This window comes from Caloenas nicobarica, chromosome 4, assembly GCF_036013445.1.
Source record: "Caloenas nicobarica isolate bCalNic1 chromosome 4, bCalNic1.hap1, whole genome shotgun sequence".
NCBI lineage: Eukaryota > Metazoa > Chordata > Aves > Columbiformes > Columbidae > Caloenas > Caloenas nicobarica.
The window spans coordinates 73,223,338-73,251,273 of NC_088248.1; the positions used below are offsets into that span (position 1 = coordinate 73,223,338).

A 27,936-nucleotide genomic window follows, 5' to 3' on the forward strand; every position below is an offset into this window, starting at 1 on the left:
GTGAGGTCCCCGGCTGGCCTCGGCGCTGCCTGTGCGTAACTGCCGTGAGCCTGAGGAGCCGGGGAAGTTGGGGGCGAGCGGCGCTCCGGGCCGGGCCGGGCTGGGCCGCGCCGGCGGGACGGTGCTGGCGGAGGGCGGAGAGGGGGGCCCGGGCAGAGAGGGGGGCCCGGTGGCCGAGGAGGAGGTGGAGGACGAGGAGCGCGGCCCGGTGCCGGCCGCTATGGACCAGTGCGTGACGGTGGAGCGGGAGCTGGAGAAGGTGCTGCAGAAGTTCTCGGGCTACGGGCAGCTCTGCGAGCGCAGCCTGGAGGAGCTGATCCAGTACGCGGGGGGGCTGCGCCGGGAGATCCTCCAGACCGAGAGTACGTGGAGACCCCCCCGACCCCCTCTACCCTTTCCCCGGGGGGGCGGCCCCTTCCTCCGGGGTTAAAAGGCCCAAAACTTTGGACCTTTCTGGGCTGGGGGGTTCCTGTCCCGCGTATGGTGGATCCGGGAGGGTCCCTCTGCTTGGGGGGGCTGAGCTGGGGCGCTGCTCCCCTTACACCCGGGGTGGAGCTTTGTTTGTGTTTCTGACAGGGAAAAGTTAAAGGTGGGAAGAGGTCTCTGGCCCCTCCTGCCCTCTGTGAGCTGCTGAGGAGTGTGACCCAGGCCAGAAGGACTTCATGATGAAGTTACAGCCTTTATGTTGAGTTACAGCCTTTAAGTGGGTCTCTTCTCCCAAGTAGTAAGTCACAGGACAAGAGCAAATAGCCTGAAGTTGCACCAGGGGAGGTTTAGATTGGATATTAGGAAACATTTCTTCACGGAAAGGGTTGTGAGGCATTGGAACAGGCTGCCGAGGGCAGTGGTGGAGCCACCATCCCTGGAGGGGTTTAAAAGGCGTTTAGACAAGGTTCACAGGGACATGGTTTAGTGCTAGAGTCAGGTTATGGTTGGACTTGATGATCCTGAGGGTCTCTTCCAACAGAAATGATTCTGTGTTGAGTTACAGCCTTTGTGTTGAGTGACAGTGGGGTTAGTCACCCCCAGGAGAAACAAACAGCAGGGCTGCCCTGTTTTCTTATTTTTCCCCTCTTATTTATTTTCTTCTTTTTTTCCCTCTTAAGCCACTAAGTCGTTTTCTTTTGCTCTGGGTAGGTTTGGAAGTGTTGAGGGTAAAGCCACCCTTCAGGAGGAGGTAAACACGGGCTCCTGAGTCTTGGCTGTGTTTCACAGCACTATAAACAAGAGACATTTAAACCTTGCGAAATCCCTCAGATGGAGGTGATGTGGTGTTTGTTGACGGGGTGGGAGGGGACAGTGAGACAGCTGAAGGGATTTACCCAAGGCCACGCAGGGAGGGACGGCTCAGGGACTGAAAGTGGGAACTTGCCGGCTCCTGAGGCCAAACTTGAGAGCAAATTGTGCGTTTGTGGAATCTGCTTTTGTTTGTTTCGGAGAAAAAACATGTTTACCGTAGTGTTGTACAAATACAGGTGCAAAGCTCACTTACAACTGCGTATAATTCCAGGAGCGTAAACACGAGTGTATTGGAGCTGCTGTGTGTACATGGCAATTTCCATAGAGAACAAACACGGAACTCTGGTTCTGAGGCATTTCTTTGGGGTGAAATAACATTTGGTCGTTTTGGCATTGTTTTGATCTGTGTTTCAATAAATGTGTTTTGTGCTGTTGGAAACAATTTGGGCTTGTGCATTCAGGACAGTTGATAAAATGCGTGTCTTCACAAACAGAGATGCTGCCCTTGCCTAGAAAGCTGCGTGGCATCACCCTTATGCTTGTATTGGTCTTCGTAGGACTCTGTGGGGCTGTAAAGATGTGTCTGGGAGACAGATCTTGCAGGTCCAGAGCTTTTACTCTTTTCATAATAAAATTAAAAGGTTCCACCGTGCAGTTCCTTTAGGGTCCTTCTTGGATTTTCTATCCAGATTTGGATTTAGAGTTTTTGGGACTGTCCTGTGAAGGCCCTGGACATGTTTTCATTACTTACCAAGTAAGTGGTGATGCTGCCCCAGCAAAGTGCATCCCAAATTGAGCTTTCTTTTAGGAACTACTCCACAATGAAGCCAATATGTTATTAGTGCACTCTCAAACACCTGGCGACTCTATTCAATTTTGGCATCTGAGGGTAAGCTGGCTTCAGAGGTGGCGAAATTCTTATTTTTTTCTTCAACATGTTACTTACAACTTTCTAATAAGAACAGGTGTTTGGAGCTTTTATATACTGTATCCTGAGTATTTTTGAAAGTTGATGGAAGTGGAAGCAGCCAGACTTGTTAGTGTGGAGCTCTGTAATTCAGGGGGCTGAACTGAATCAATATGCTTGTGTATATAATGTAAAAAGATAAAGGAACATAAAAGAAAACCCCCACTGCTGAAGAAGAAATTAATGCTGTAGGAGAAGATTGGAGAGCAGAGATCTTGTGAAAAGCCCTTAAATAGGCAGCGGAGACAAAAAGGAAGTGGGTGGAGAAATATAAACTCTTAGAAGCTGCTTCAACCCCTAAACTGGTTTTCTTTTCCTCACTCATACACTCTCTTAAAATTTCTTGAGCCGTTTCCATATTAAAGCCTGAGTATAGACGAGCCCTGTGCTAAGGCCTGTGAATAGGAAGACGAAGTTTGGTTTTCTTTTCTCTTCCCCTAATATATTTTGCCTCCTGGAGCAGCCAAGGCAGGATTATGTATTCTTGGGTGGTATAAATGTGTCTGGCAGAGTAAATGTGGCTTTGGAGTCTACTCTGTGCCTCGTGTCTGCTCTCTAATGTATTTTTTCCCTTAATTTGGCGGTACTCACACAATACACAGAAAAGCTGTTGGTCTCTAATGTTCTGTGAACACTGAATTACTGGCACGACTGGCTGCAGGTTTTCTGCTGCTGATTATTAGAAGTAGCTCATTCTTTAATTAAAGGCGGAAGAGATGGTTGCAGGGGGGATCTTTTCTCTGATGGCTTCTCCTGTGAAGGCATTTTAATCGCTTTGCTGTACTTGGTTTCTGCTGCAGTAAGTGTTTGGGGCCAGTAATTCACTTATTTGCTTGGAGTAAAAACAATTACCCACGTAAGTTGTTTGGGGTTTAGCTTAATGGCTTTTCTTACAAAAAATGGCTATGAAGAGAGTGTACTTTAACCTCTCTGTTTACTGGGGAAGGAGTATTTAAATTTGGTTGCTGCATAATCTTTGATCATTTTCTCTTGGCAAAAGTCATGAGAGTTATTTAAGAGCCTTTGTGTGTGTGTGTGTTTCATTTTTTTGTTTGTTTGTTTTTCTTAATATGTATCTATCACAAAAAGGAAATAGCAACCAGGAAATAATGGTTATTTTTGAAATAAGTTTAGGAGGCAAACTTTACGTGACAGCTGAGTGAAATGTTAGTTTTTATTTTAGGATGCACAGGGTCGAACTAGCGAGTGTTCACTGAAGAGGCTGTTTCAGGCTTGTTACTCCTCACTCATTCACTTGGAAAACTATAGAACCCTGTTCACTGGTCGCCCAGGAGGTTGATCATCGGCTTCATGGGACTGGAGGGAGGAAAAAAAAAATTGAAAGCTTTTTAAAAATTTTCTTAAGAGCCATGGCTGTGGCAAAAACGCTATTAAAGCTTCCTCAGCTGGGGCTTGTGGGGATGAACAGGAGTTATTTGCTTTTCTGGAGACGAGTTTTTGTGCAGAACAACAGGTTGGTTTTGGTGCTGATGGCAGCAGTGGGGCTGGGAGTTGGGATGCGTAAAGTATCTAGAACAACCGGCTGGTAAACTACTACCTGCTCCCTATGATTACAGCTTTTTTCTGGATTCCCTTTGCTCTCCTCAGAGGTTTAAGAATTACAGTTTGTTTCTGTTGTTCCTGTGCTGCCGCTCCTGTGTTTTGCTCTCCTGTGAAATACCAGAAACCGGGCTCTAAAGTGCTGCTGAAACCAAAGGCGTGTTAAAATACAAAATGAGAAAGGAACAAACTTTACGGAAAACGTAGTTGCTTGAAAATCTTCTAAAGACATATTTTAGGGATTTAATTTTTTCACATGAAGGTTTTGGATCTGAAATGTTAGGGAAGCCTTTCTGGGCTGCTCTGCTGCTTCAGTGAGCCTTCCCATGTAGCTGAAAGCTGTGAAGTCTGTGTCCCTAAAGGAAAAATTCTTCATGTAGAATGAACTTAGAGGAAGGAGAGACCTTCAGCGGTGAGGCTGGAAAAGAGATTGTCCTTGTATTTTGAATTCAAAAGCTGGGAGAAAGGAGTGAAGCACAAAATAATTTTTTTTAAAAAAAATTTTTCCCCAGCTAAAGCTGCTGAGTGATGTTTGAGTCGAAGTGTAAAGGGTGTCAACTGTTAAGTGCGGTGGTGTGGTCAGGGGCTTGTAAACCTTTCATATTTATTGTTTTGTCCACAGAATGGATCATACAGCATTGAACTTGTCGCTTGCACATCGGTTTAAAAACGTCACCGTTTCTAGAGAATAGATCTTACAACAAGAAAAAGTGGATCTGATGTTCACTTTCTTTATGAGCTGTTTCTTGCCCATCAGGGAAAATTGGACACGGGTTGGCTGAACCATTTCCACAAGTCGAAAAGCAAAAGTTTCACACAGCCCAAATGCAAACAGGGTCTGATAAAGTGGATATTGTGAGGCAAGAGTGAATTGGGTCCTTATTAATCCAAATTTTGCTTGCACTTTGTTGAAGTTAAACCTGATGTTCTGGGGTGTCTTCAGGGAACTGTCTAGAAGAAAACTGATCCTGTAGTAGGTTCAGTAGCTTCCTGTTATATCCTGTGAGATTTGTGGATTGGGGTGTTTCTTTGAGATGTGTTTATTAATCTGCTGTGACTGAGACATGTGAGAACTTTATATTAATTTTTTAAACTGTTGCATTAATTTTTTAAACTGTTCCAGTGCACCTGACTGGATTTATAATTCCATGGGTGAGCTGTGCCCTGTACATTTTAGTTCATTTAAGCTGATCTTGCTTTGCAAATACTCTCTAGTTTGCATTTCCTTCTTTTAATATGATTTCTTCTCTTTATGTATTGTGCACATTAAGAGATTTAATGTTATTGTTTGTACCAAAGTAATTTTCCTCTCCTTTTGTCTAGATCAAGATGGAGATTTGTCGGGGACAATTTCACTCGTTATGACACAGTGTTGTAAAAGAATAAAAGACACAGTTCAAAAACTGGCCTCCGATCATAAAGACATTCACAGCAGCGTATCTCGAGTTGGAAAAGCCATTGATAAGGTATTTATATTGCGGTTTCATTTAGATTTATGTTATGTATATTCTGTGATGTGTACTCTTACAAAATTTGGATTTATACTACAATTAATCTTAATTAAATCTTCCTGTCAGCTACAGAAGCACAGGGTTGGGGCAGAGGCAACATGGTGGGTTGTACAGTATTTGCTTTCAGAACTTGTTGTACACGGAATATTCCTTCTGGGGCAGCTCAAATATCTTAATTTCCAAGAGAACATGCCCTGTAGATATTACTAGACTTAGTAATAGTGTGTGTTGTATGAGCTTAATGAAATGCTTGTTTCAATATGTGTCTCAATCAGAAATACTGGGTTTAATACATATATATTGCATTTCTAGTTAATCGTCAGTAACAACACAAAAGTGGTGTTTTGTTTTAGAAGGCAGTATAAAACCAGATTTTTTTTGAGAAAGACACTTTGTATATATTTCAGATGTGTTGTTAGTTCTTAGGGCTTAATTTTATAACACTCGGTGTTCTTTAAGTGAGTAGATTCAGCTTCTCACAGTATCCGTGTCTATGCCATAACAAATAATAAGGTAGGGCAGCTTATCTTCAAAGCTTTGCATATGAGACATTCATATATGGATTTCAGGTTCAAGAATAACTGGGATCTGAATGTGTTTTTGTAGGTAGATATTAACAATTTTTTGAAATGACACTAAAACTTTTTTTGCGGTACATGGTAGTGTATGTGTACTTTCAGGTCATGCTTTTCTCCGTCTGTGTGTTCTTTCATATAAAGTAGTTCTGTATGTAAGGAGTCTGGGACTTGCTATTTTAGACATTCTTAAGTGATAGTTTCATATCAGAACATGCTTATGTTGATAAGGCCTAAATGTTTGGTTTGAGATGCACTTTATTTTCCTACTAAGGAAGACACTGGTAAGTGAGTGTCTTCATCTGGCGAAAGACATTTGCAGCCTTCCAGAATACTCATTCTTCCTTTGGGAATCTCATTTAAACTTTCTTAGTAAGGATAATCTGTTAAAGCATAATTTAACAGTAGTGTGATAAAGAGACAAAGTACATAATGCTGCATTTTTGGGCAGGATATCTGTGCAACTGTTAAATATTTTGCGTCTATCTGTGACTGCCCAGCGTGGAGAGCTCAAACTTTGTGCTAAACACTTTAATCCAAGCGTCACCGTTATCCAAAGCTTAAGGACGCATCTGTCTCTGATTCTCGCTGCTGTATCTAAACCAATTAACTAGAGTAAGATTCCATCCTTATTACTGGCTTGAAGCCTGAAATAAATCTATGTAATCTTGTCCTAAGTTTGAAACTTTCCTATTCCGCTTTAGTGAGTGGACTTTGGACAAATAAGCTTTCAGATTTGGCTGGACCTTCTTCATTTAAATACTCCGAGGTAGAGCAGCCCTAGATAATGTGTAAAGGGTGTGAATATTCAATGGAAGTTGGTGAAAGAATTTCTTAGAAGCCAAAGAAAACAACACTTGCAAGTGTAATGAAGTTTAAACTTCAGTCTGATCTCCAAATAGCTGTTTCAGTTGTCATGGGCGTAGTTTTTCCAGTGTTGTTTCTGTCCTGCTGTTTTATCTCCTATTTTTATTTGAAAAAGGATAGCTGTGTTTGCAGTGAGAAACTAGAAGCAGTGGGAACCGTGTGAGTCCCCAGTTCTGCTCGTCACAAAGGACGTGTTTTTATAAAGTTCAGAGCATCAGTTGGGATTGTCATCTTAAATATGAACCTTGTTGGACTTTTTAAATGCAAGTAGTTTGAATTTCATTAGTTTTCCCTGCCTGTAGTATCTTAAGGGAATTACTTTGTACCCTGAAGTCTTGGCCTGTTTGTCAGATGAATACATGTGATGTTTAAATCCAGGTGGAATTTAATGCTTCCCTGGACAGTGACATCTGAAGGAAATCTGTATGTTCTTAATGTGATTTCCTTGTGCTGCTGGAAAATATGTTTGAAACCTGCCAGCAAAGTCCTATTGAAATGGCCCTTCCCCCATTCCATCCCCATAATATACTTAAGCTTAAACCAATAGGAGTAATTAAGTGTCATTGATGTAGTGAATTGATTCGCAGACATTCTGGGCAAAATACTAGTGTTTCCTAAATGAAATGCTTGTCAGAATTTAAAGCAGCAGAGCCCTCGCCTTGATTCATGAGACTTGTATTTTGTTTCTGTCACATGTACATCTTCATTCCAGCATTTCTCCTCATTTATTTTATAGTCAGTTTAACATCTCCAGGTGCTCAGGCATAGATAAATGTAACTTATTATTTTATTGCTTGATTCGAGACTGGGAAATGTGCTGGTGTTGGTACCGGTTGTGTGTGATGCATCCAAGTGACAGCTGTTGTTACATGTAGAATCAACAAACTTCCTACTAACAAACTTAGCCTTTAAAAGAACTCGCTGAATTATCTGCTGGTAGCAACTTTCAGGTTAAATTTCTTTTCTCCAGTGTTGAGGCAGGGTTATACCTGTGTGTGAAGTTTAGTCTGGTTGGTTTTTAATTTACTGTAGTCATCGCTTGTGAACTCGGATGGGACCCAGATTTATGTGCCTGCAGCGTTCACTCTGAGAACAGAAGCTCCTGAGCATTTGAGAAAAGAAGTTCAAATTTGGTGTCAAATATGAGCCATTTTAAAGTCTGAAATGCCAAAACTTGTGTGTTGCTTTTTAGTTGGCAGTTCCTGGAAAGTTTATCTGATAAGGTGGACTTTTTTTCATGGTAGTTCTACATGGATTGCCTGCTCCCGAACTGTGAGACCTTAACCTTTCTTCCAAAGAGCATTTTCTCCTTTGAAAGGAAATGTTTGCATCCAGTTTTTTCTTTATTGTACCACCATTTGCTCTGCTTCCAGAACTCATCCCGGCACTGTTCAGCAGGTTGTTACCAGGTGGCTCACTCATCAGTCTCCCTCTAAATCAATCACTCTTCTGGAATGATTTGAATTCATCTCAAAGTGTGTTTTGATGGGGCTAGTAAATGTTTTCCTTCTAGCAGCAATGTGAGTAGTGGCTAAATGCCTTCATTCAGGAAAATAAGTGGAGTAAATGGTAGCTTCGTCTATTTTTTTTCCCTGAATTTTAAGCCTGTTTTTAAAGGACCAACATTTTGATCCAATCTTTGTTTTGGGAAAGCAAACTTGTACCTAATTTAGTGTTTGTTTCATGTTAAAACTTGTATACAGACAAACTGAAAACCTTTACTGAACATAATTTAATTATGCTGCTGTGAAGAATGAGGCTGGATAAATACAAAGTTGAGCTTTACCTTATGAACCAAAAAACTGAACAGAGAAGCTGAACAAATATATTCTGTTTGTATTTTGAGTCAGAATTCAGAATAAGGGAGGAATGCACAAAGTAATCTCAACTGAGAAACGAAATTGCCCTTAATCATCATCCTTCTTCATGTTAAAATGGTCCATCTTCTGTGTGTGTGCATTGAAGTCCTCACATATCAGCAATTATCAGTGATGTACTTTGCATTGTATCATCGGTATATTTAGCACATAGTAGTCTACATTTTAGCCTTAGGCTTAGTAATTACACTCTTAAAAAAAAAGACTTATTTGTCAGGAATATTAACTGACACTCTTCTAACCTTAAAACCTGAAAAGCAGAAAATGACCTTTACGGAGTTTGTAACTTAGGGGATTTATTTCAACTTTTGAAATCTTATTAAAGCCCACGTGCTATCAGCTAGCGTACTGTCAGCGTTTAGAAAACAAAAGTGGCATGTGTAGCCACCAGAAGATCAGGCATGCGCGATGGTTACGAAATATGTAAACCAAAGGCAAACAGTAATTTGTTGTGACATGTGACGATCACTCACTGGAATATGTGCAGTCAGTCCTTGAGCTCCTCAGGAGCCAGAGGAGGCAGAGCTGTAGAATCCCACATATAATACAGACCTCAGAAATGTTTTGGTTTTGTTTTTAGTTTTTTTTTTTAAGTTATTGAAATGAGAACCTGGTCAAGACTGGCTTGATTGGAGAATGCAGGGGGAGGAAAAAAAATGAGGTCGTCAGGTTGTATGATGTGATTTGAATCTTCTGCACATATCTGTTAATATGACTCCTTGTTATCATCTTTTATGGGATTTAAAAGAAATGTAAATTATGACGGGGTTTTGGAAAGGTTCTGGAGGCTCATAGGTTTGTTGTTTCAGGACAAAATGTGGATTTTTTGAAGGAACTGAGGTAAGTGGCTCTGCCCCCAAGCAATGAGAAGGATGCGAGATGTTTAGGGCATCGATCCGGCTCTAATGGTTGGCAACTGCCCAGAAGAATATGATTTCTTCTAACAGGGTTCTATGTTTGATAGGACTTGAAATTGCATGAAGAATATTTTTAGATCACTGATGATCCCCATCCCAGAGTCCAAGACTAATAACAAAAGCAAACTTGTGTGTTCTTAATGCTGCCCCTGGTGTTTCTCTAATGCATCGTTGATGGATTTATGTGGCCTGCTGGTGGTGTTTGGACACTGGTACCAGAATTGGCAATGGCGTTGAACCATAAAGGCTTCAGAGGCTTGGCACAAATAAGAACAGTATTATTTAGTCTTCAAAATCCTTAAGTTTTTTTTCAGGGTAGAGCTTAAATACGAGCGACATGGCAAGGTTCTTACAGGTTAAGACAATCAAGTGAAAATATTAAATGTGAGACTGCAATCAGTGGCAATAACTTAAATACTCATCTTGCTCCACCATCTCTGAGAAGTGGAAGACACAATTTGCTGGCCTGAGGTTGATGTTTTCCTGAAAGTTTGCTGGGTGACCTGAAGGGAGTGGTGGTTTTGAAGCCACGTGTGCAGGGGTGAGAATCATAGAATCTTAGAATGTCCTGAGTTGGAAGGGACTCACAAGGATCATCGAGTCCAACTCCTGTCCCTGCATGTGACAACCCCACAGTTCACACCATGTGTCTGAGGCCGTTGTCCAGTCTCTTCGTAAACACTGTCAGGCTTGGGGCTGTGACACCTCCCTGGGGAGCCTGTTCAGTGCTCCAGCACCCTCTGGGTGAAGAACCTTTTCCCAATGTCCAACCTAAACCTCCCCTGGCACATCTTCCTGCCATTCCCTCAGGTTCTATCATTGGTTTGAGGGACCTTTCTCACTATGACACTGAGCAGCATCAAGGGAGATGTGGAGGTGGCTGATGAAGGAAATTAATAATTGGTGAATAAAAGGAAGACGCAGTGTGAAGTTGAGTACAGTGCTGGAAGGAGGAAGGAGAAGCTTTACAGATTTAAGCTTCTGTGCCCCCTTTAACACCCCCCTTGCTGTTTAAAAGGAGGAATTGCTCACTGTTGGTAAGGCAGCTTCTGAAGGGCCGGTCCCCTTTCTGTGGCAGGTCACTGTACTGTACCTGATCACCACATGCCACTCTGGTCCTCTCTAGCCAGCCTGCAAAGGTTTCAGTCTTTGAGGCTGACATCAGAATTGTGATTAGATATTTGATACCTCCTAAGGAAAATGCGGTGAGGCATAGTGAGCGAGAGACTTGTGCAATGGAAAAGTGACCCCGTGGTCTGAAAGTTTGATGTTGTTCTGCACTGCTTTTTAACTTCAGATTCTCCTTCCAATTCAATTTAATTTCTGAAACAGGTTAATAGTAGGCTCCCAAATGCTTTTGCAAATGCCTGTTTTCTGGTGTGTGTTATGACAAAGCATATGACTCCTTGGGCTCTTACTGCAGGTCAGCGATGTCACATCTCCGGGATACATGGTGCCGATCTAACGTAAATCCCTGTTGCCTGCCTGGATTTGTTCTGAAACTGGATATCCAGCTTTGCGTTGGCAGAGCTCACAGAATCACAGAGTGGTTGGGGCTGGAAGGGACCTCTGGAGATCATCCAGTCCAACCCACCTGCTAACATAGGGTCACCAGAGCAGATCACACAGGATCGTGTCCAGGTGGGTTTGAATGTCTCCAGAGAAGGAGACTCCACAACCTCTCTGGGCAGCCTGTTCCAGGCTCTGGCACCTCACAGTAAAGAAGTTTCTCCTCATATTCAGATGGAACCTCCTGTGCTTGAGTCTGTGCCCGTTGCCCCTCATCCTGTCATTGGGCCTCACTGAAAGGAGTCTGGTCCATCCTCTTGACATCCACTCTTGAGATGTTTATAAACATTGATGAGATCCTCTCTCAGCTTCTCTTCTCCAGGCTGAACAGCCCCAGCTCTTTCAGTCTCTCCTCACAAGAAAGATGCTCCAGACACCTCAGCATCTTCGTAGCCCTCCGCTGGACTCCCTCCAGTAATTCCTTGTCCTTGTTAAACTGGGGAGCCCAGAACTGGGCACAGTTCTCCAGATGCGGCCTTACCAGAGGGGAAGGAACAACCTCTTTCGACCTGCTGGTCACACTCTTCTTAATGCACCCCAGGTACCGTTGGCCTTCTTGACCACAAGAACACATTGTTGACTCATGGTCAACCTGTTGTCGACCAGAACTCCCAAGTCCTTCTCTGCAGTGCTGCTTTCCAGCAGGTCCCCCCCTAACCTGTACTGGTACCTGGGGTTTTTCCTCCCCAAGTCCAGGACCCTACACTTGCCCTTGTTGAACTTCATCAAGTTCTTCTCTGCCCAGTCCAGCCTGTCCAGGTCTCGCTGGATGGCAGCACAGCCTCTGATGTGTCAGCTCTTCCTCCCAGTTTGGTATCATTGGCAAACAACCGCAGGTTGTGCTGCCTGACAGGGAACTGATAATAATGTGATTGACAGACAGCTCATACCAACTTCGTGTTGTTTGCTCTGCCTGCTTTCGCAGAAATGTACATTTGCACTAGGTAGGTGTTTCCATGTTGTTTGGAACTGTTGGTCGTCACAGAGCTGCGGCTGAAGTGCTGCTATTTTCACCAAACTTCTGATTTCTGAGTTCCTTCTTGGAAGAGAGTAGAGTTAGGAGGCCTTTGGGTCAGGCAGCAAGCAATGTGCGGACTTCTAGACTGTTTCTTTTGCAAGAGGTTTGTTTTAGGCAGTGGGTGAGGATTTGTATTCAGATTAGCCTGTCTGCCCCGATCATAAAACATGTTAGCAGTTAAAATCCTGGTTTATATCTTGGGTTACAATAAGTGTTGCTCTCCTGCTGCCAAGAGGCGCAGTGCCAAGTGTTACTAAAGAGTTACCGTGGCAATATTTTTACTTATTCCTGGAATATGTCTGTAGGCCACTGGCCTAAGAATACACAGCACTAGGATCATCGGTGTTAGATGTGTCAAAGATCTTTCAGATCTTCAAAGCTCATCCTGTTGCTGGGATGTTGAGGTCTTCAGAGATTTGAATTTCAGTGTCATTTGGGGGTGGGGAGAAGTGACATTTTCCTTTTTCAGCATTGTCTACCTCCCCAGCTATGTCAAAAATTCTTGAGTTAAAGCTTTTACTTCTAATTTGGTGCACTGTAGTGACAGTGATGCATTGATAACGCTATTTTGATTCTAGTGTAGGCGATTTTGTTTTCTGTTCTCTATGCGTTTTCAGTTTTCACATATGGAAAAAGCCTTTTCTGCAGATCCTTCCAAAATGCACCATGATCTGAAAACTCCTTTATTAGTTAGATTTCTAATTTGCTAGCTAGACTTGTGATTTGTCAGTATAATTCCTTATAGTGGACAATATTCGGACTTGAAACGAGCCAAAGGATTTCTTCTGTACACAGGAGATGATGAAGCAGCTGACAGATTTATATCACTTTGAACAGGAGGTAATCGAGGGCCAAGTGAGTAACAGGCAGAAAGCATCAGGGCGGAGACATAGGTATCCTGTGTAATAAAAGAAAAATGACGTGAGGCGATTTTTCTTTCCAGCCTATTAATGGTTAATTTGTGCTTTTCAGAACTTTGACTCTGACATCAGCAGCGTGGGGATAGATGGGTGCTGGCAGGCCGACAGCCAGCGGATCCTCAACGAAGTGATGGTGGAACACTTCTTCCGGCAAGGGATGTTGGATGTGGCCGAGGAGCTTTGTCAGGTAACCATCATCTGGGATGTTGAATGTTATCAACTCTGTAAAATAATGCTTTGTGTTTGTGTCCTTATTTGAATGTTCCAGGTGAATATTTAAACTGTCAGAAAAGCAGCAGTTTAATCGCATTGGTTTTTATGCTTTAACTAAAAACTGCCTTTTTTTTTTTTTTTCCTTCTTTCAGGAATCAGGTCTATCAATAGACCAAAGTCAAAAAGAACCGTTTGTGGAGTTGAATCGAATATTGGAAGCATTAAAAGTTAGAGTTTTGAGACCTGCGCTAGAGTGAGTCTGCTCAAGTGGTTTTTCTCTCCTTTTTTTTTTTTTTTGAATGCTTTTGACAAATCCTTAGTTTTTCACTTCAGATATTATCTTTAGTGTATTTAGATGTGTCCCTTTTTGTCCTTTGGGAGGTCTAGTTACTGAGTGAACCCCTTTCTTCTTTTGTCGCTCCCCATGGGCACTGGTTAACTAAGAGACACTTTTTTTTTTTTTTTTTTTTAGATTAAGGATTAACTTGAATCATTTGTGATGCAAATTTAAGATTTTGGGAAGAAACATCATGTGGAGAAGCAGTTGTCTGCCACAACTGTACTTAGCCTTATAGTGAATGATTAGCGAACCTTATTTTAATGGGCCCGATTGCGTAGAATATGGGGCATTATTAAAGTATTGAGTGCCACCAAGTCTTGTTGGCATCACCCGGCCTTTGGGGTGAGCAGAACTTGACTCGGGATCAACGTTCTCACTTTCCCTCAAGTGACTTTCCCTTTCCAGACAAGAGACCCAGGGTGGGAAGAGGGAGGGGAGGGTTGGTGGGTGCTGCCGAACGCTGGTGACAGGTGAGGTGCCGCTGGGAGCCTGGACTGACGGTGAGATCCATTAGTGAGATTTCTTCTGAACAAAACGATTCTGTTGATGCAACTCACAGAATCATAGAATCATTTCAGTTGGAGGAGACCCTCAGAATCATTGAGTCCAGCCATAACTTAGCTCTAGCACTAAATCATGCCCCCAAGAACCTCGTTTAAACCCCTCCAGGGACGGTGACTCTACCACTGCCCTGGGCAGCCTGTTCCAATGCCTCACAACCCTTTCTGTGAAGAATTTTTTCGTAATATCCAATCTAAACCTCCCCTGGCTCAACTTGAGGCCATTTCCTCTTGTCCTGTCACTTGTTACTTGGGAGAAGAGACCAGCAGTGGATAATGCTGAACACTCAGATGAAAACCAGATCTGGGAGTATCTGAGGTCTCTCAGTCAATTCCAGACCAGCGTGTTTTATTGACCTTAGTAGACTTCACAACCATTAGACTTGTAATCTGGTGCTAAAAGTGGTGGTGAGGAGGGAAAGGTGATTAAATGTTTCATGTGCTGCTGTTTTCTGATTTACAGTAGTGGATACATAACTCTGCAGTGCCGTTTCAGAATAGCTTTTATTTTAAAAACAAGACAACCCCAAACAAACCCTCAGCCTCTGTGAGGTGGGTTTTTTGTTTGCTTGTTTTTAAATTTGCCAGAGCTTTGGTAAGCCTAGGTTGATCTCAGAAGTAAGAAAAACAAACACAAACCCCCCAAACAAATAAAAAACCCAAACCAACTTTGAAGTGGCCTTTTAAAAATAAAAACAGTGAAACCAAAGCGAAGTAAAAATTTATGTGTTTCATTCCAGAGCATAATTCATATACTTAAGATACCAATTTTGCATGATTCAGTTACGTACATTTTCATATGAACAAACGTTTTCTTTTCCCTTTAACACAAACCAGCACAGATCTGTCAATTCAGAGCTTATTGGCATCCAAAGTAAGGGCAGGGATGCTCTGATACTCCATGCTGTTCATAAACTAAATCCTGGATTATGCCTCTAGGTCATGCAAAGTTTGACCTGAATAGTTGGTCTTTAAATACAGATACCCAGGTGGAAAGCTCAGGTGGTTTATTGCTATTGAATTGGCTAATTGAAGGGAAACAACACTGAAATGCCCGGTGTTACAGCTGAAACAGGTTTTACTGTCAGCTACACCTTGTATTTCTTGTACTTCAAATAGTAACATGGCTGTTGGAAAGGATACTCTCTGAGGAACAATAACTTGCTGTTACATCCATTCAATTAAAGTCACTAAATTCATTTTAGCTCCAGTTTGTTAGGCCATGCGCCTTACTCGTTGCCACTTAATTGTATCTCTTAGTTCTTGCAATGTGTTAAATATTTTTCAAACAAAGGGAAAGGCATCGTCGTTCTTCAAAGGAACTCTTGTTCCCGAGATAGCTGAATGGACAGAGAATAGGGGGTATTGTCAGCATGGTTTGTATGCTGGTGTTCCTCCCCCACCATGTCTCATTTCTGTTTATAATGTTTATTCTGTTTAAAGGTCTTCTGTGCAAAAGCTTCCCTTTGCCTGCTGCTGGGCACAGAGGCTCCTTATTTATTGTGATGCTTACGTAAAAAATATGGTGGTTAGTGGGAATGATCAAAATATGACAAAACTACGCAGTTTAGGCAATAACCGGTGTCTTCAATGCCCGGCTATTCTGCAGAACTGCTGGTGCTAGCAAAGGCATTTCCCATATTATTTCCCAGCAGATGTGAGTGAGAAGAGGGATAGAAACCATTCCTGGAGGGACATTCTCTACATAAAAGGAGCTTGGAGATGCGGCATTGTGCTCTTTGGGCAAAAAGCTACCAAATGGCTAAAATTGACATCAGTAAATAGAACTTTAGGGGTGCCTAAGAGCAGCCCCAACCTGGCCTGTTCTAGGGTTAGGCTACTGACAGTGGTGTTGGAGCAGAAAGCAGGTGTTGCGCAGGGAAAATGAATGACAACAGCAGGATTTACCTGCGCGAAGCTGTGGAAGGTTGGGATGAACAATAACCGGTCTCGCTGGCTCTGCCAGGGCTCTGCAGTTGGTGCTGGGCTTAACTCAGTGTCGGAAGCAAAGCAAATGCGGGTGGCTCCTGGTCGCGGCCATCCAGAGGGAGTTGCTGGAGAACGGCTTCTCAAAAAGCTTTTCAAAGCCCTGCTGTGGTGGTAGAGAGAAGTTTGTATTTATATCTGATTTTTTGTTTTGTTTTGGTTTTTTTTTTTTTAAAGACCCTAACTGTAGGTTTTGGGGTTTTTTTTTCCGATTTTCTTACTAATACAAATTCCAATGCTTAAAACTACTACAGTTTGGAATTTAATACAACTGGCCATAACACTTTTCTTTTTTTGTGGGGTGTGCAGCTTGACTTTGTAGATGCCTAGCCTGGCCCTGCTCCCTAAGCCATGTAATCTCTGTGCCTCCACAGGATCCCATTAATTTCCAGCGACTTTTCTCTCCGTAATTTGGTGATGGGAAAGGGAAATCCATAGGTTCTTTGTGGGTGGATTTAGACCGTTCTGAGCCCTAACTTGCAGGTTCGAAGCTTTTGAGTGTGATCTCCTGAGCGAGAGATATTCTCTTCTGTCTGTAAAGCAGCAAGGTGCACAGGTCCTGGTATTTGGTGGGACCTTTTGGGGTATGGTTTCAACTTTTAGTCTTTGCTAGGCTTTGTGAAATTCATTTTAACTAAATCCCGCGTGGGAGCTAGAGAAGAGCTCTGTGTACCTGTGGTTTGAATAGTAGCCTGTAAACTTAAAAAAAATTTAGATGGCTTTGACTTTTGGGAGTGAAAACACTGCAAATATCATTTTGAGGGGATGCAGGAAGACACACGTGATTACTAGTGATTTTGGACGGTGGTAGAGACTATGTGGGTTGAATGTTTTAAACCTCACTCGTTGTTTTTTTTTGTCTTTCCATTAGAAATAGGAACAACATGTCCTAGACACAACACCTCGGGCCTGGCTTCTGTGGCTGCTTTCTTCTGATACAAATCTGTGCTGCCACTCAAGGAGCTAAAAATGGAAAGCCTGCCTAAAAGCTAATTTGGAAAAACAGACTCGAGCTCAGCGAGATGAAGTGCCGTATCGTGTGGCTGCGGATATTGGCAGGGAGAGGATGGAGGCTCTTTTGATGCCTCCCTTTTGATGCAATACAGATTAATATCTCATTAATGGGACTGTGGACTAGTTTTATGGTTTACTGAGAATAGTTTGTTGTCTTTCAGCTTCTCGTTGGTCTGTGGTTGTTAACTTCAGGCTCTTGTTTTCTTAGTTGGGAGTGAGCTTCGTTGCCACTATTCCCAGTTTGAACTGTGGACATAAATCATATAAAAAAAACCCCCAAAACAAAACCCAAAAAGCCCCCATGGTTAGTGAGTGAGCCTTTCCCTCCCAGTGGAGATCACAGCGTTGAGAGTCTTCTGAGGCTGCATATCTGAAATTAGGGACAGTAGAGCTTGTTCTTCGTTCAAAGGCCACATTTTTTGCTGTTTCCACTGAAAGGTCACTGCTGTCACTACAAAGCCTTGCCGGTAAAGTCAGACCCTGGCACTTTCACCACAACAAATTGAAAGTAGATACTTGCTCATTAATGCTACATCTTAAAGCAGAAGGCTAAGTTGCATTGAAAGCTTTACCAGTACTGCAAGAATGCTTAATTTTCTTATTTTAGTATTGGTTGAAAAAAGCAGATGCCTCACGCACCCCTTCTTTTTAAGGGACAGAAACTACCTCACTTCCTTGCTGAAAAGTGAAAAGGTCTTTTGCTTAATGGGGCCCCCACAGTGTAAATGGTGTAACTGATTAACGCTAATGAGAAACAGATGCACATTGAAACTTGAAGTTCTTAAGAGAAAGATTGGATTGATTTAGGCCTGACTAAATTGAATTAAGGACAAAACAAAAGGCAAAAACCCAAGAAAGGGATGGGTAAAACCTAAGTAACAAAATAACTTTTTAGGAAATGCTTTGGAAGATCCAGTTCACTTTACTTGAAAGAATTCTTAAACACATGCCGTGTTATTCGGGAGCCAAACATTAGTGTTGTCATGGTGAATGAGACCCAGAAAGTGAGAAATGTTTTTATTGTCCAAGTTGAAAATAACACAGAAAGCCAAGTTTAAGCTGATTTCCCTACCCCCTGTTGTACGGTCTTGATAATATCTGTCTTCAAGGCCCCCACAGACACACATCCCCTCTCCAGGGCAACACACACACAAACACAGTGGCTTAGAGGAAATATTTAGTGAATTAGGAAATTGGAAAATACATTCTTGAAAGGTTTGGTCAATCTTCTTCAACATACAGCTGAAGATTATCTATAATTGTTATAGATTCAGAGTGGTAGTAGATTCTAATACAGTAATCCAAATACAGTAGATTCTAGCAATTTCTATGTTATATTTGCCTAATTTGGCCTTGCATTCCAGCCTGTGAGTGTTGAATTTTGCAGGTTAACCCATCCAGCAGCTCCAGAGGTGACGTCCTTCACGTGCTGTGTGCCCTGTGTCACTTGGGAAGGGTCTTGCCATTTTCTGTGCCCTGTATAGACTCATGCAAGTTCAGGGAACAGTCATGTTCTCCTTGAAATGGGTGTTTGATAATTGTAATAATTTCATACAGTGTAGGCTGACACTTTATCACTCCTGTGTCGTGTCCCATTGTACCTCCTCGTTTCTTCTAGGTGGGCGGTATCCAACAGAGAAATGCTTATGGCACAGAATAGTTCGTTGGAATTTAAGCTACACAGACTATATTTCATTAGTTTATTGATGGGTGGGACAGCAAATCAAAGAGAAGCACTTCAGTATGCGAAAAACTTCCAGCCGTTCGCCCTAAATCATCAGAAAGGTAAGTTTTCGATCACATTAAAGGGATTTAAAGCACTTGGATGTGGCACCTCGTAGTAAAATAGAAATCAGGTTCAAAATGTGTTTTACTCCATGATTTTAATTTTGTTAGAGGCTTCTTATTTTTGTATTTAACACGTATAACCTGAATGCTTGCAATCTGAATTAACTCCTCTTTATTTTTTTTTTTTTAAAGAGGGGGCACAAAAATATATGTTAACGTCTGCACGTTTGCTTAAATTTAGGGTTTTTGACTCTCTAAATAATACGTAGAGTAGACCTGCTGCCAGGGTGAAGTGTTAAAAATGCACTTACATGTTCTTGGAATAGTCATCTGTTATTTTCTGCTGCGTGGGGGAATACAAAGAGAAAGAAAACTTTTGGAAAATGGGCAATATCATGTGAGTTAAGTCACTCAAGCTGAATCCAGTAAAGCTTAATTTTTAGGCTACAGTGTGTGTCAGAAAGCTTACAAAGAGGTAAATCTGTTTGAAGCTAACTAACAGGCAGCGTGACATGCTTGTAGCGGGGAGATGACTCCCCAGTCTGTTGTAGTGGACTGGAGCTCTCAAAGCTGTAGACGTCTGTTCTATGATGGCTGTAATTGTATTTTTTAGCGGTGAGGATACGTGCTATTAATCTCTATCTACCTCTTTTCCTTGAAAAGCTAAAAGCCTAGCCGCTACCTCTTATTTTTGGTATAAAATAACTCGCTGTTTCCCATCCCTCACAGACATTCAGGTTTTGATGGGCAGCCTGGTGTACCTGCGGCAGGGGATCGAGAACTCCCCGTACGTTCACCTGCTGGACGCGAACCAGTGGGCCGACATCTGCGACATCTTCACCAGAGACGCCTGCGCCCTCCTGGGCCTCTCAGTCGAGTCACCTCTCAGTGTCAGGTACGATGCTTTCCACTTGCTTTTAACACCAGCTACACGGTGATTTAGGTTTCTATTTTTTGCCAAGGACACATTTTGAGAGTAGTCTCATCCAGCTTGTGTTAAATAAAGAGTGTAGTTGCAATTAGAAATGAGATTTGCGAAGATCATAAATCGGAGGTTCCCGTGCGCTGTGCTTTACCCTGCAGCTTGAGGGGAGATGTTCACAGATGGAATTTGGCTTCTGTAGTTCAGGCAACAGTGCGAGGAAAGAGGATGGCGATCGGCCAGTAACTCCCACAGCAAATGTGTGAAAACTGCCCCTGCTGTTTAACTGCAGAAACACCCCAAACTGTGGCCATGGCTCTGTCGGCATTTGATCGTCTGGGTTTTGAACCCCCTCATTATTTTACCTGTCTTCTCCATAGAAAAATGCTCGAGACTTACGTTGTGATTTCAGCTGCTAAAATTTCCAAATTTTTGCTGGACCTCGTTTGCAAAGAAGAAAGAGGCACTTCCAAGCTTAGTAGCTGATCTGACAAAATGCAAATCTGTAGGAGGCTGCTGGAAATGTGAAGAAAAACCAATCTCATCTCCTTCCAGCTTCTCTGAAGATAAAACAGATTAGCCACTACTTAGCCTTTGGATGTCAGTTTCCCCAATATACTCACCTGATGTTCTCATTTTCATTTCAGACATTAAATAGAAAATAAATTATGTGTCTTTCTGGGCTAGATGTGGTACTCAGTAGAAGCTTCACTATATTTTGTTTGGTTGGTTTTTTGTTTTATCTTTTTTTACTGTTTGCATGTTACTGTTGTTAGACTTCTATGCTTGGTTTAGAACTCTTAAAATTGTCAACCCTTGTTTGTGCCTCTGCCACAAAATACAACAGAAGCAACAAAGGGAGCACTTTCAGATTAATTGTCATTCTACAATAAATGCTACAGGTTTCACTTCAAGGGTTTTATAGATACCTAAAACTTCTACCTCTGTTTTTTGGTTTTCATCTTTTTCCTGTTTCAGTCAAATTAACAGCAATCTTTACATTTTAATTGCTTGTGTACTGACGCTGTAACGCTGTTTTCGATGCAAATGTCCAAGAGATTTTCAGTGAAGTGGAAAATCCCTGATATTGATGTTTAGACTGGTTGGACGCTTGTTTTGTGCCTCGTGTGAAATCGATTGCACTGAAATGTATTCACTGTATAGGTGGTATCGATGCTCTTGTCATAAACAAGACCATTCTAAACCGATGTGACCTTTGAGCGCTACAAATCCTTTAGAAATTAAACCAGCTTGAAGTTAAATCCCTGCTATAAAATATATTGCTTTCTAGAACACAAGTAGCAGCCACTGCTTTAAAGGCTGATTGGTTTCTCCAATATTTATCTAATCCTGCGCAAGCCTCGTGCTCCCAGTTACTGCGTGGAGTCGGTGGGAAAACTCTTGATGTACTCAGGGTCTGGAAGGACTATTGGACACCGTTTGAATTTACTATTTACTTGAGTTCTTACCTCTCGAACAGCCCTTTAACAGTATGTTTTCATACAGAACCATTAAAGCAGTAATGCTTTTATTTCTGCAAATATTAATATTACTGTCTAGACTTTCCACGGGGTTAACACAAGTTATGCTTAGGGCTGAAAGAACCAAAAAGTGAAGTGTAAGGATTAAAATGACCCGTCAGAGGTGAAGGATATGGCTGCTTTTTTTTTCCTCCTTCCACCCTTCCTAAATAAAGTAGCCAGAATGTTCCTGCAGAAACATAAGTATCTGGAGTTCACAGAATCACAGAGTCGCAGAGCATAGAGGAAGGTCATGACTCTGTAGACAATAAAACTTGCCCAAATAGTAAAATAATCTGCCAAAGTAACAGAGCAGACTGATACCACGGTCAAATCCTGTTTCTGTTGCTTTCCAGTCGTTAGACTTAAAACCATCAAAACATCTGTTAATTTGTGGAAACTCAGCGTCACGCTTTGCTTTTGTAACACAGTGAAATATTTCAAAATACCGTGCTAAGTTCTGGTAAGGGGTGACTCCCAGAGCCGGCTGAACTGCTGGGACACCGACCTGGGGCGGTTGTGTGCTGCCATTCTTGTTATGGGCTGTGGTTTCTTTCCTTCATTTGCTTTCCTATGGTTTTTTTCTACACTTGTTTTCTTGATTTAAGGAGAAGGCAGAAAGACATATTTCTTTATATGTTAATCACATATAATTAAAGGATTACGTGTTGTGTGTACGTGTGGGTTATGCGGAAACTCTTAGGCTGCATCTCCTGTTGCATAGTTGAGAGCAAGTACCTGTATAAGCTGACATGACATCTTCCTCCTCTACAGCTCAAAATCAAAGTAGGTGATATAGAAAATCAATTCGTTATAAGACTCAGAGCAGGGATTAACTGTTGTTTTCAGTCCAGAATGTAGTAAGTAACACACAGGGTACCTGATAACCTGCCCCAAAACTCTTGCTATACCTGAAGGGAGCTCAGAAGTGCAGACAATAATGAATGAAGTAGCACAACACTCTTGTGTCCCAGTTAACCTTTAAAGTAGAAATATGAAAAATGCTTGTTTCTTAACAGGCACCGTATGTTAACACTTCCTTTTTCTCCAGTTTTTCAGCAGGTTGTGTAGCATTACCGGCTCTAATTAATATCAAGGCAGTTATTGAACAAAGGCAGTGCACCGGTGTTTGGAACCAGAAGGATGAGCTACCGGTGAGTCGATGCTGAGCTATCCCAGGGCACATTTCCAGTATTTAATGCTGTTTTCAGGTTTCTTTTCTGCTGCAGGTTAAGAGAGATTAAACACAGCCACCACCTCCAGCAGCTTCAGGGGTTGGGGCATCCCAAGGAACAGAGACCTGGGGGTCTCCATCCCAGGCCGGTGATGGACGTGGCTGCTGTTTTCCCGTTTGTAGGTTCAAGCCGTAGCGAAGCCGAGCAGGAATCGCAGCCACCACCCCCCCACACACAAAGGACACTGATCCGACCGGCTGCCACAGACCAGGCGCTGCCTTCAGCAGCACCCACGTGCAGGACTTGCATAAAACATGAGTGTAGGCAGCCAAGATCTCTCCCTTCTCTTTGGCTGGTAAAGATGGAAATTTGCTGGTGAAAGCACACACGCACTGCTCTAGATTCACAAGAAAATGCATGTTCAGGGACCCTCAAATATTGGCATGGCCCTTCTGGCCCTGTTTATGTTCATTCCTCCCCAATCCCCTTCCCCTGCACGTTGCTCCTGCAGTCTGTATAGTTCCACTGACCCCTCTCCTCCAGGACCCTCAGGTTTGCATTCTTATCTGTTCCAAAGTCCAGGTTTGGTTGCAGTTTCTTGATGATCTGTCAATTCATGTGACTGACAAAGTTGTTTCATGTTGTCTCTGTTGTGTTTGTCTGTCAGGTTTGTATCTCTCTGTTTTCTTTGTTGCTTTACTTGTTATCCCCTTTTGCATTGAAATGGTCTTTGATTAAATGACCTTAACAATAGAGGCGCTCTCACCTTCTACTTAGCCTTACACTGAACATATGAGATCTTTCCGTATAACTGGAAAGAAAATGGATCTTGCTGAGAAACTTTAATTTCCTTTAACAATGCTTGAGCTCTGTCTACGAGCTGCTTTGTGCTGACTCTTTACCAAGCAGCCAGGAGGTGAAAGAATTAGTGCCACATCTGGGGACATGCAACCTGAACTGGGACCCGGTGCTTTATGCTTCCAGCACAACTCATTTACACTGGTTGAATTGAAGTTCAGTTGTTACGAAACCCCAGTTTCCCTTTATAGCCCTTAGCAGACCTGTGCAGCTCTCCAGTGGTCTGCTCCTGATTTGGAAAGAGAACCTATTTAGTGCAAACTGGGCATGAACTGAGTGAGGCTCTTTGGTTGTAGCTGGAAAAGATTCATTTAGAGCGTTAAGTGTGTAACCTCCAAGTGCGACAGATTCATGCCCAGCCATCCAGACAGGAACAATTAGCTAGGGAGAATTTGGGAAAAGATTGCTGTCAGATGCAGATCAATTAATAATATTTATATGCCTCCTTGCAAATTATAAACATAAGGGCCTCTAGCGTGTACTGCTAAGGCAGTATGGGGATGGGAAGCCTTATTTTCATTGTGCGAGACAGAGATTAAGAAGTGCGAAAAGGTTATATTGTCAGATTTTGTTGAAGGTGAAACCTGTCAGAACTGAGGGCTGCTCAGAACCAGGAGCTTCAGGTACCAAAGCTGTGATTTTTTGCAGTTCTCAGTCAATTCCTGAAGTCACAGACTCGTTATTCTCTGTGAATGTCCCTTTCTGTTGAAATCTGTGAAATCATTTGGTTCTGGGGGCAAGAATTGTGCTGTACCAGTGTCTTCTGCGTTGGTACTGAAAATAAGCAATTCCAATACACTTCGTTATTACCATGACATGTAGGTGTTGAGAGCCTTTCAAGAAGCTGTAGAACATTAACATAATCAATCCAAGGGCTTTTCTTTTTTTTCTTTTTTCCCCTTAAATGAGATCTGTCATCTAAACCACTTCGGAAATCACTGGCTAGGAAATACAGAAAGTCTTGTTGGGTTGTCAGCTCATTTTTCCTGCCAGGGCATAGATTTGCACTAAAATATGCCCTTGTCCCTTGGCAGAATACTCTGCTTTGTTGGGAATGGGGAGAAGCAACATAAATCATCATTTTAAGATCACAGTTAAGTATTTTTGGCTGAGAAATTGTCAGGCATGCACACAATGGATTTTTCTGCCTTCACAGCTGAGTTGTGAAATCTGTTAAGTGAGGGGCCACGACCTAGAGGGATAATTATCTGGAAATGTCGTTTCCCACAGTAAATTGTTGTTAATTTCTTTCACAGATTGAAGTGGACCTTGGTAAAAAGTGCTGGTATCATTCAATATTTGCCTGTCCCATTCTTCGTCAGCAAACAACAGATAATAATCCACCTATGAAATTAGTCTGTGGTCATATTATATCAAGAGATGCTTTGAATAAAATGTTTAATGGCAGCAAGTAAGTACCATTCTTCGATTCCGTACAACATATAGACAAAGTCAAGTCTTAAGACTAGAATACTGTATTTTGGGAAAACTCTGTCTGTAATTACGTAATTGGTAGAAGCTTGTTAATTTTAGAGAAAGACTTAGAAGCTAGATCAGCCGGGTTGGTGCGCTGGAGAAAAGCATAATAAATCCTCTGATGTTGCAGAAAGTGGGATGACATGAAGGGACGCAATGAACAGAGTAATTTCCCAAGTTGTAATTACTGTCGTGTTGTCTTAAATTCAAAACGGAGGTTTCTACACCCACTGTTTTTCGTGGGGAGCAAGGTTACTAATGCATGAAACATCTCTTAAGAAATAAAATTAACCCTCAGGGGAAATATGGCTTTGAAATCGAGCAGGTAGTTGAATTATCGCTGTGGAAATACTCCTCGTTGGATATCAGCAGGGTGCTCACGGGCTTTTGGGAAGGAGGAGATGGGAGCGAGAGAATTGTACAGATTTTCTTGAGGAAAAACCAGTGGTGATTTGAATACGTGCAGCTTCTGTGGAGGCTGGCACCTTAATTTAGAGCCGTAAGTTTTGTGAAATCCAGGGTGAAAATACGCGAAGCTATGAATGAAAATGTTGAGCGATGTTTGCATTATTTGCCCTGTTGGAAAACCCTGAAGATGCGCCTTTGAGGGTGACTTGAGCCATTTTAAGCCAGTAAACTTGTTATGTTATTCCAGTCCCCCATCACTCATTCCTGATGCTTCCATTGATCAGCTTTAGCGACAGCACAGCTCTGACAATATTAATTCGGGAGAGGGGAGTGAAAAATGGATCAATGTTAGGAGAAATATTGTGAGCAGGTGCAATTGTGTCAGCAGAGACCTCAGCAGGGAGCCCAGGCTGACCTCTTTAATCACGGTCTGCAGCTCATATAAGTGGGTTGTAAAGTAATGGCATTTTGGGAACCAGAGAGTGAAATGCACTGGATACCGAGGAAATTAAAGCAAAAGCTACCAGCCTCTTTAAAATGACTAAAATGCAACAAACTAATCCAGAAGTAGAACTAATAGTTTGATCATTGAGAGTAATTTCTTGGTATTTAGTAATTCAGGGGTGTGGGGGTGAAAGATGAGAAAGAATCTAATTAGAAGAAAAAGCATAAGGTCTCTCTCAGCTAAAGGTGACTTTTAATGGAGCCAAGTAAAGCGTTACGGCTTCAGGGAACATTTATTTCATGGTACAGGACTAAAAAGAGGAAGGATTATCCCTGCAAACTCGATCCCTTTGTAATGGGTGAAAAAGCTTAAAGCTCAGTCGTCATGTGTCGCCACAATACTAATAATTGTCTTTGTCCCCAGATTAAAATGCCCCTATTGTCCGATGGAACAGAGCCCTGGAGATGCCAAACAGATATTTTTCTGAAGAGAAGTTTCCTTATGCAGTTTGTAAGTGACACTCTGGATTTCAGGTGCATTTCAGGAGAATGAAAACCAACTCGTTCCATTTTATGCAGTAGACTGAGGACTCCTGTGTTTGCATAAGCTAATGCTACAGAAACTTTGCCAACATTTAGTATATACGTACCAAGTGGAAATGCTACAGAAATATTATTACCATAGGGCTTTACTGTACTCTTGGTCTCCATACCTGATCAAGTTACTACACCAGCAGTTGTCATTCAATGCAGGTTTTTGTACTTAATTATATGGTGACTTTTTACTTTTTAAAAGCAGAAATTGATCACCCCCATTTGTTTAATATTCTTCCTGCTATTATTCTATCATTCTATTGATAACTGTCACCTTAGAGAATGTTTGTGGGGAAAAAGTTTTATTTCCTGTAATGTGTACATAATTAAAGGTAAATACTTCAGAAAAAAAAAGTTTGATAAATTGAATAGTGGTTATAAAACTGATTTGTATTTTTTTTTTCCGAAAAAGCGGTGATATATTCTGAGTTTTTCTTTTAAACATTTTTTCAACTTTTACATAGAATTCAAAGTAAATGTGCATATATATAAAGTATATAAAATATATAGCCCCAAGGGGCTACCTGTTAAAATCCATCGCTAATTTATAAGGGTGGTGTGTGGCTAAATTACTACTGGAGCAGGGAGGGAATAGGAAATCCTTTTCCTTTGGTTTTATGATGGAGAAGTGTTTGTGTAAGAGAACATTCAATAAATTCTGAAGTGGAAATGCTTTTAGTCAATGACATTTGCTCTCTGGCCTTTGTAGTCACGTTCTTTGAACTTTGTATTCAGGATTAGGCTCTAAATGTCATGTTGCTGTATAGTTTAATAGTCATGGTAGTGTGCTATTTATAAACAGTTATCACAACCAAATAAATTGTAGAAGTATTCATTGTGAAATGGGGGATAAGCATGTTCTGATGCAACCTACTGATCACGACTCTGTGCTTAGCAGGACCAGGCCCTACATCATATATTAGGAGGTAGCAAGTTTTCTGTAGCTTGAGAACACTTTGCTTCTAGCCTTGTTTTTGTAGTAGACTATTACTGCCATTGCCACTTTTTCTGCTAAATTTGTCATATTGTTGACTAGGTAAATTTGTACTCATAAATGAGACGTAGATCATGGCAGTGAGATCTTTTCTAGTGTGCATATATTTGTATTTATTGCACTGTCCTATAGTAGGGCGAGCGGCCATAAGGCATGCGAAGCTACATGTAAAATTATATTTCTGTATTGTGTAGTTAAAGGAAACCCCAAGCTTACCTGGTTGAATACTGACACACTGGTTGGATGCATTAGCACCATGCACTACAGAGAAGACCGTCCTCGAAAAATCAACACTTTTTGAATTTGTACGTCACCTGACTGGAGAGACTGAGTCGGACTCTGTTGGATCGGTGACAACGGACATCCCTAAAGAGACAATATGAGGAGCGAGTCAAGGCACACAAATTTTAAACCTTTCAATGTGTTTGATACATGTGAAAAATACAGGTGTGTGATTTTTCCTGCAAAACTTCAATTGTATTCACACTGGGTTCAAAACAGCTGCGTTACCAAGTGGTAAAATCAACAATAAACGGGTGAGGATATTATTTTCCATGTAGGTTTCCTAGTCTTGCTGAAGTTGCTTTTAATCTCTTCTTTTGAGCGGAATTGCCTAATGCTTTG

General features: G+C 41.9%; 1 protein-coding gene across 3 annotated transcripts; it reads left to right on the forward strand.

Moving 5' to 3' along the window:
* On the forward strand, window positions 1-27,867 carry RMND5A (required for meiotic nuclear division 5 homolog A). 3 transcript variants are annotated; one of them, XM_065634653.1, is made up of 10 exons: window positions 1-362; window positions 5,090-5,232; window positions 13,073-13,207; window positions 13,386-13,486; window positions 18,752-18,918; window positions 19,651-19,816; window positions 22,415-22,517; window positions 24,653-24,807; window positions 26,149-26,258; window positions 27,507-27,867. In XM_065634653.1, exons 1-9 carry the CDS (start codon window positions 221-223, stop codon window positions 26,210-26,212), a joined length of 1,176 nt encoding a protein of 391 aa, XP_065490725.1. In that variant the 5' UTR covers window positions 1-220; the 3' UTR covers window positions 26,213-26,258; window positions 27,507-27,867. The 3 variants fall into 3 exon arrangements, with proteins under 3 accessions (XP_065490725.1, XP_065490724.1, XP_065490723.1); XM_065634652.1 differs by having other exon boundaries at window positions 26,149-26,235; XM_065634651.1 differs by having other exon boundaries at window positions 26,149-27,867.
* The last annotated feature ends 69 nt before the right edge of the window (window positions 27,868-27,936 follow it).

Excerpts from the sequence above, each read along its gene's own strand:
- RMND5A (XM_065634651.1), top strand. The coding sequence starts at position 221 with ATGGACCAGTGCGTGACGGTGGAGCGGGAGCTGGAGAAGGTGCTGCAG. Across the intron at positions 13,208-13,385 it reads TGGCCGAGGAGCTTTGTCAG|GAATCAGGTCTATCAATAGA; the intron begins GTAACCATCATC and ends TCCTTCTTTCAG. Across the intron at positions 19,817-22,414 it reads GAGTCACCTCTCAGTGTCAG|TTTTTCAGCAGGTTGTGTAG; the intron begins GTACGATGCTTT and ends CTTTTTCTCCAG.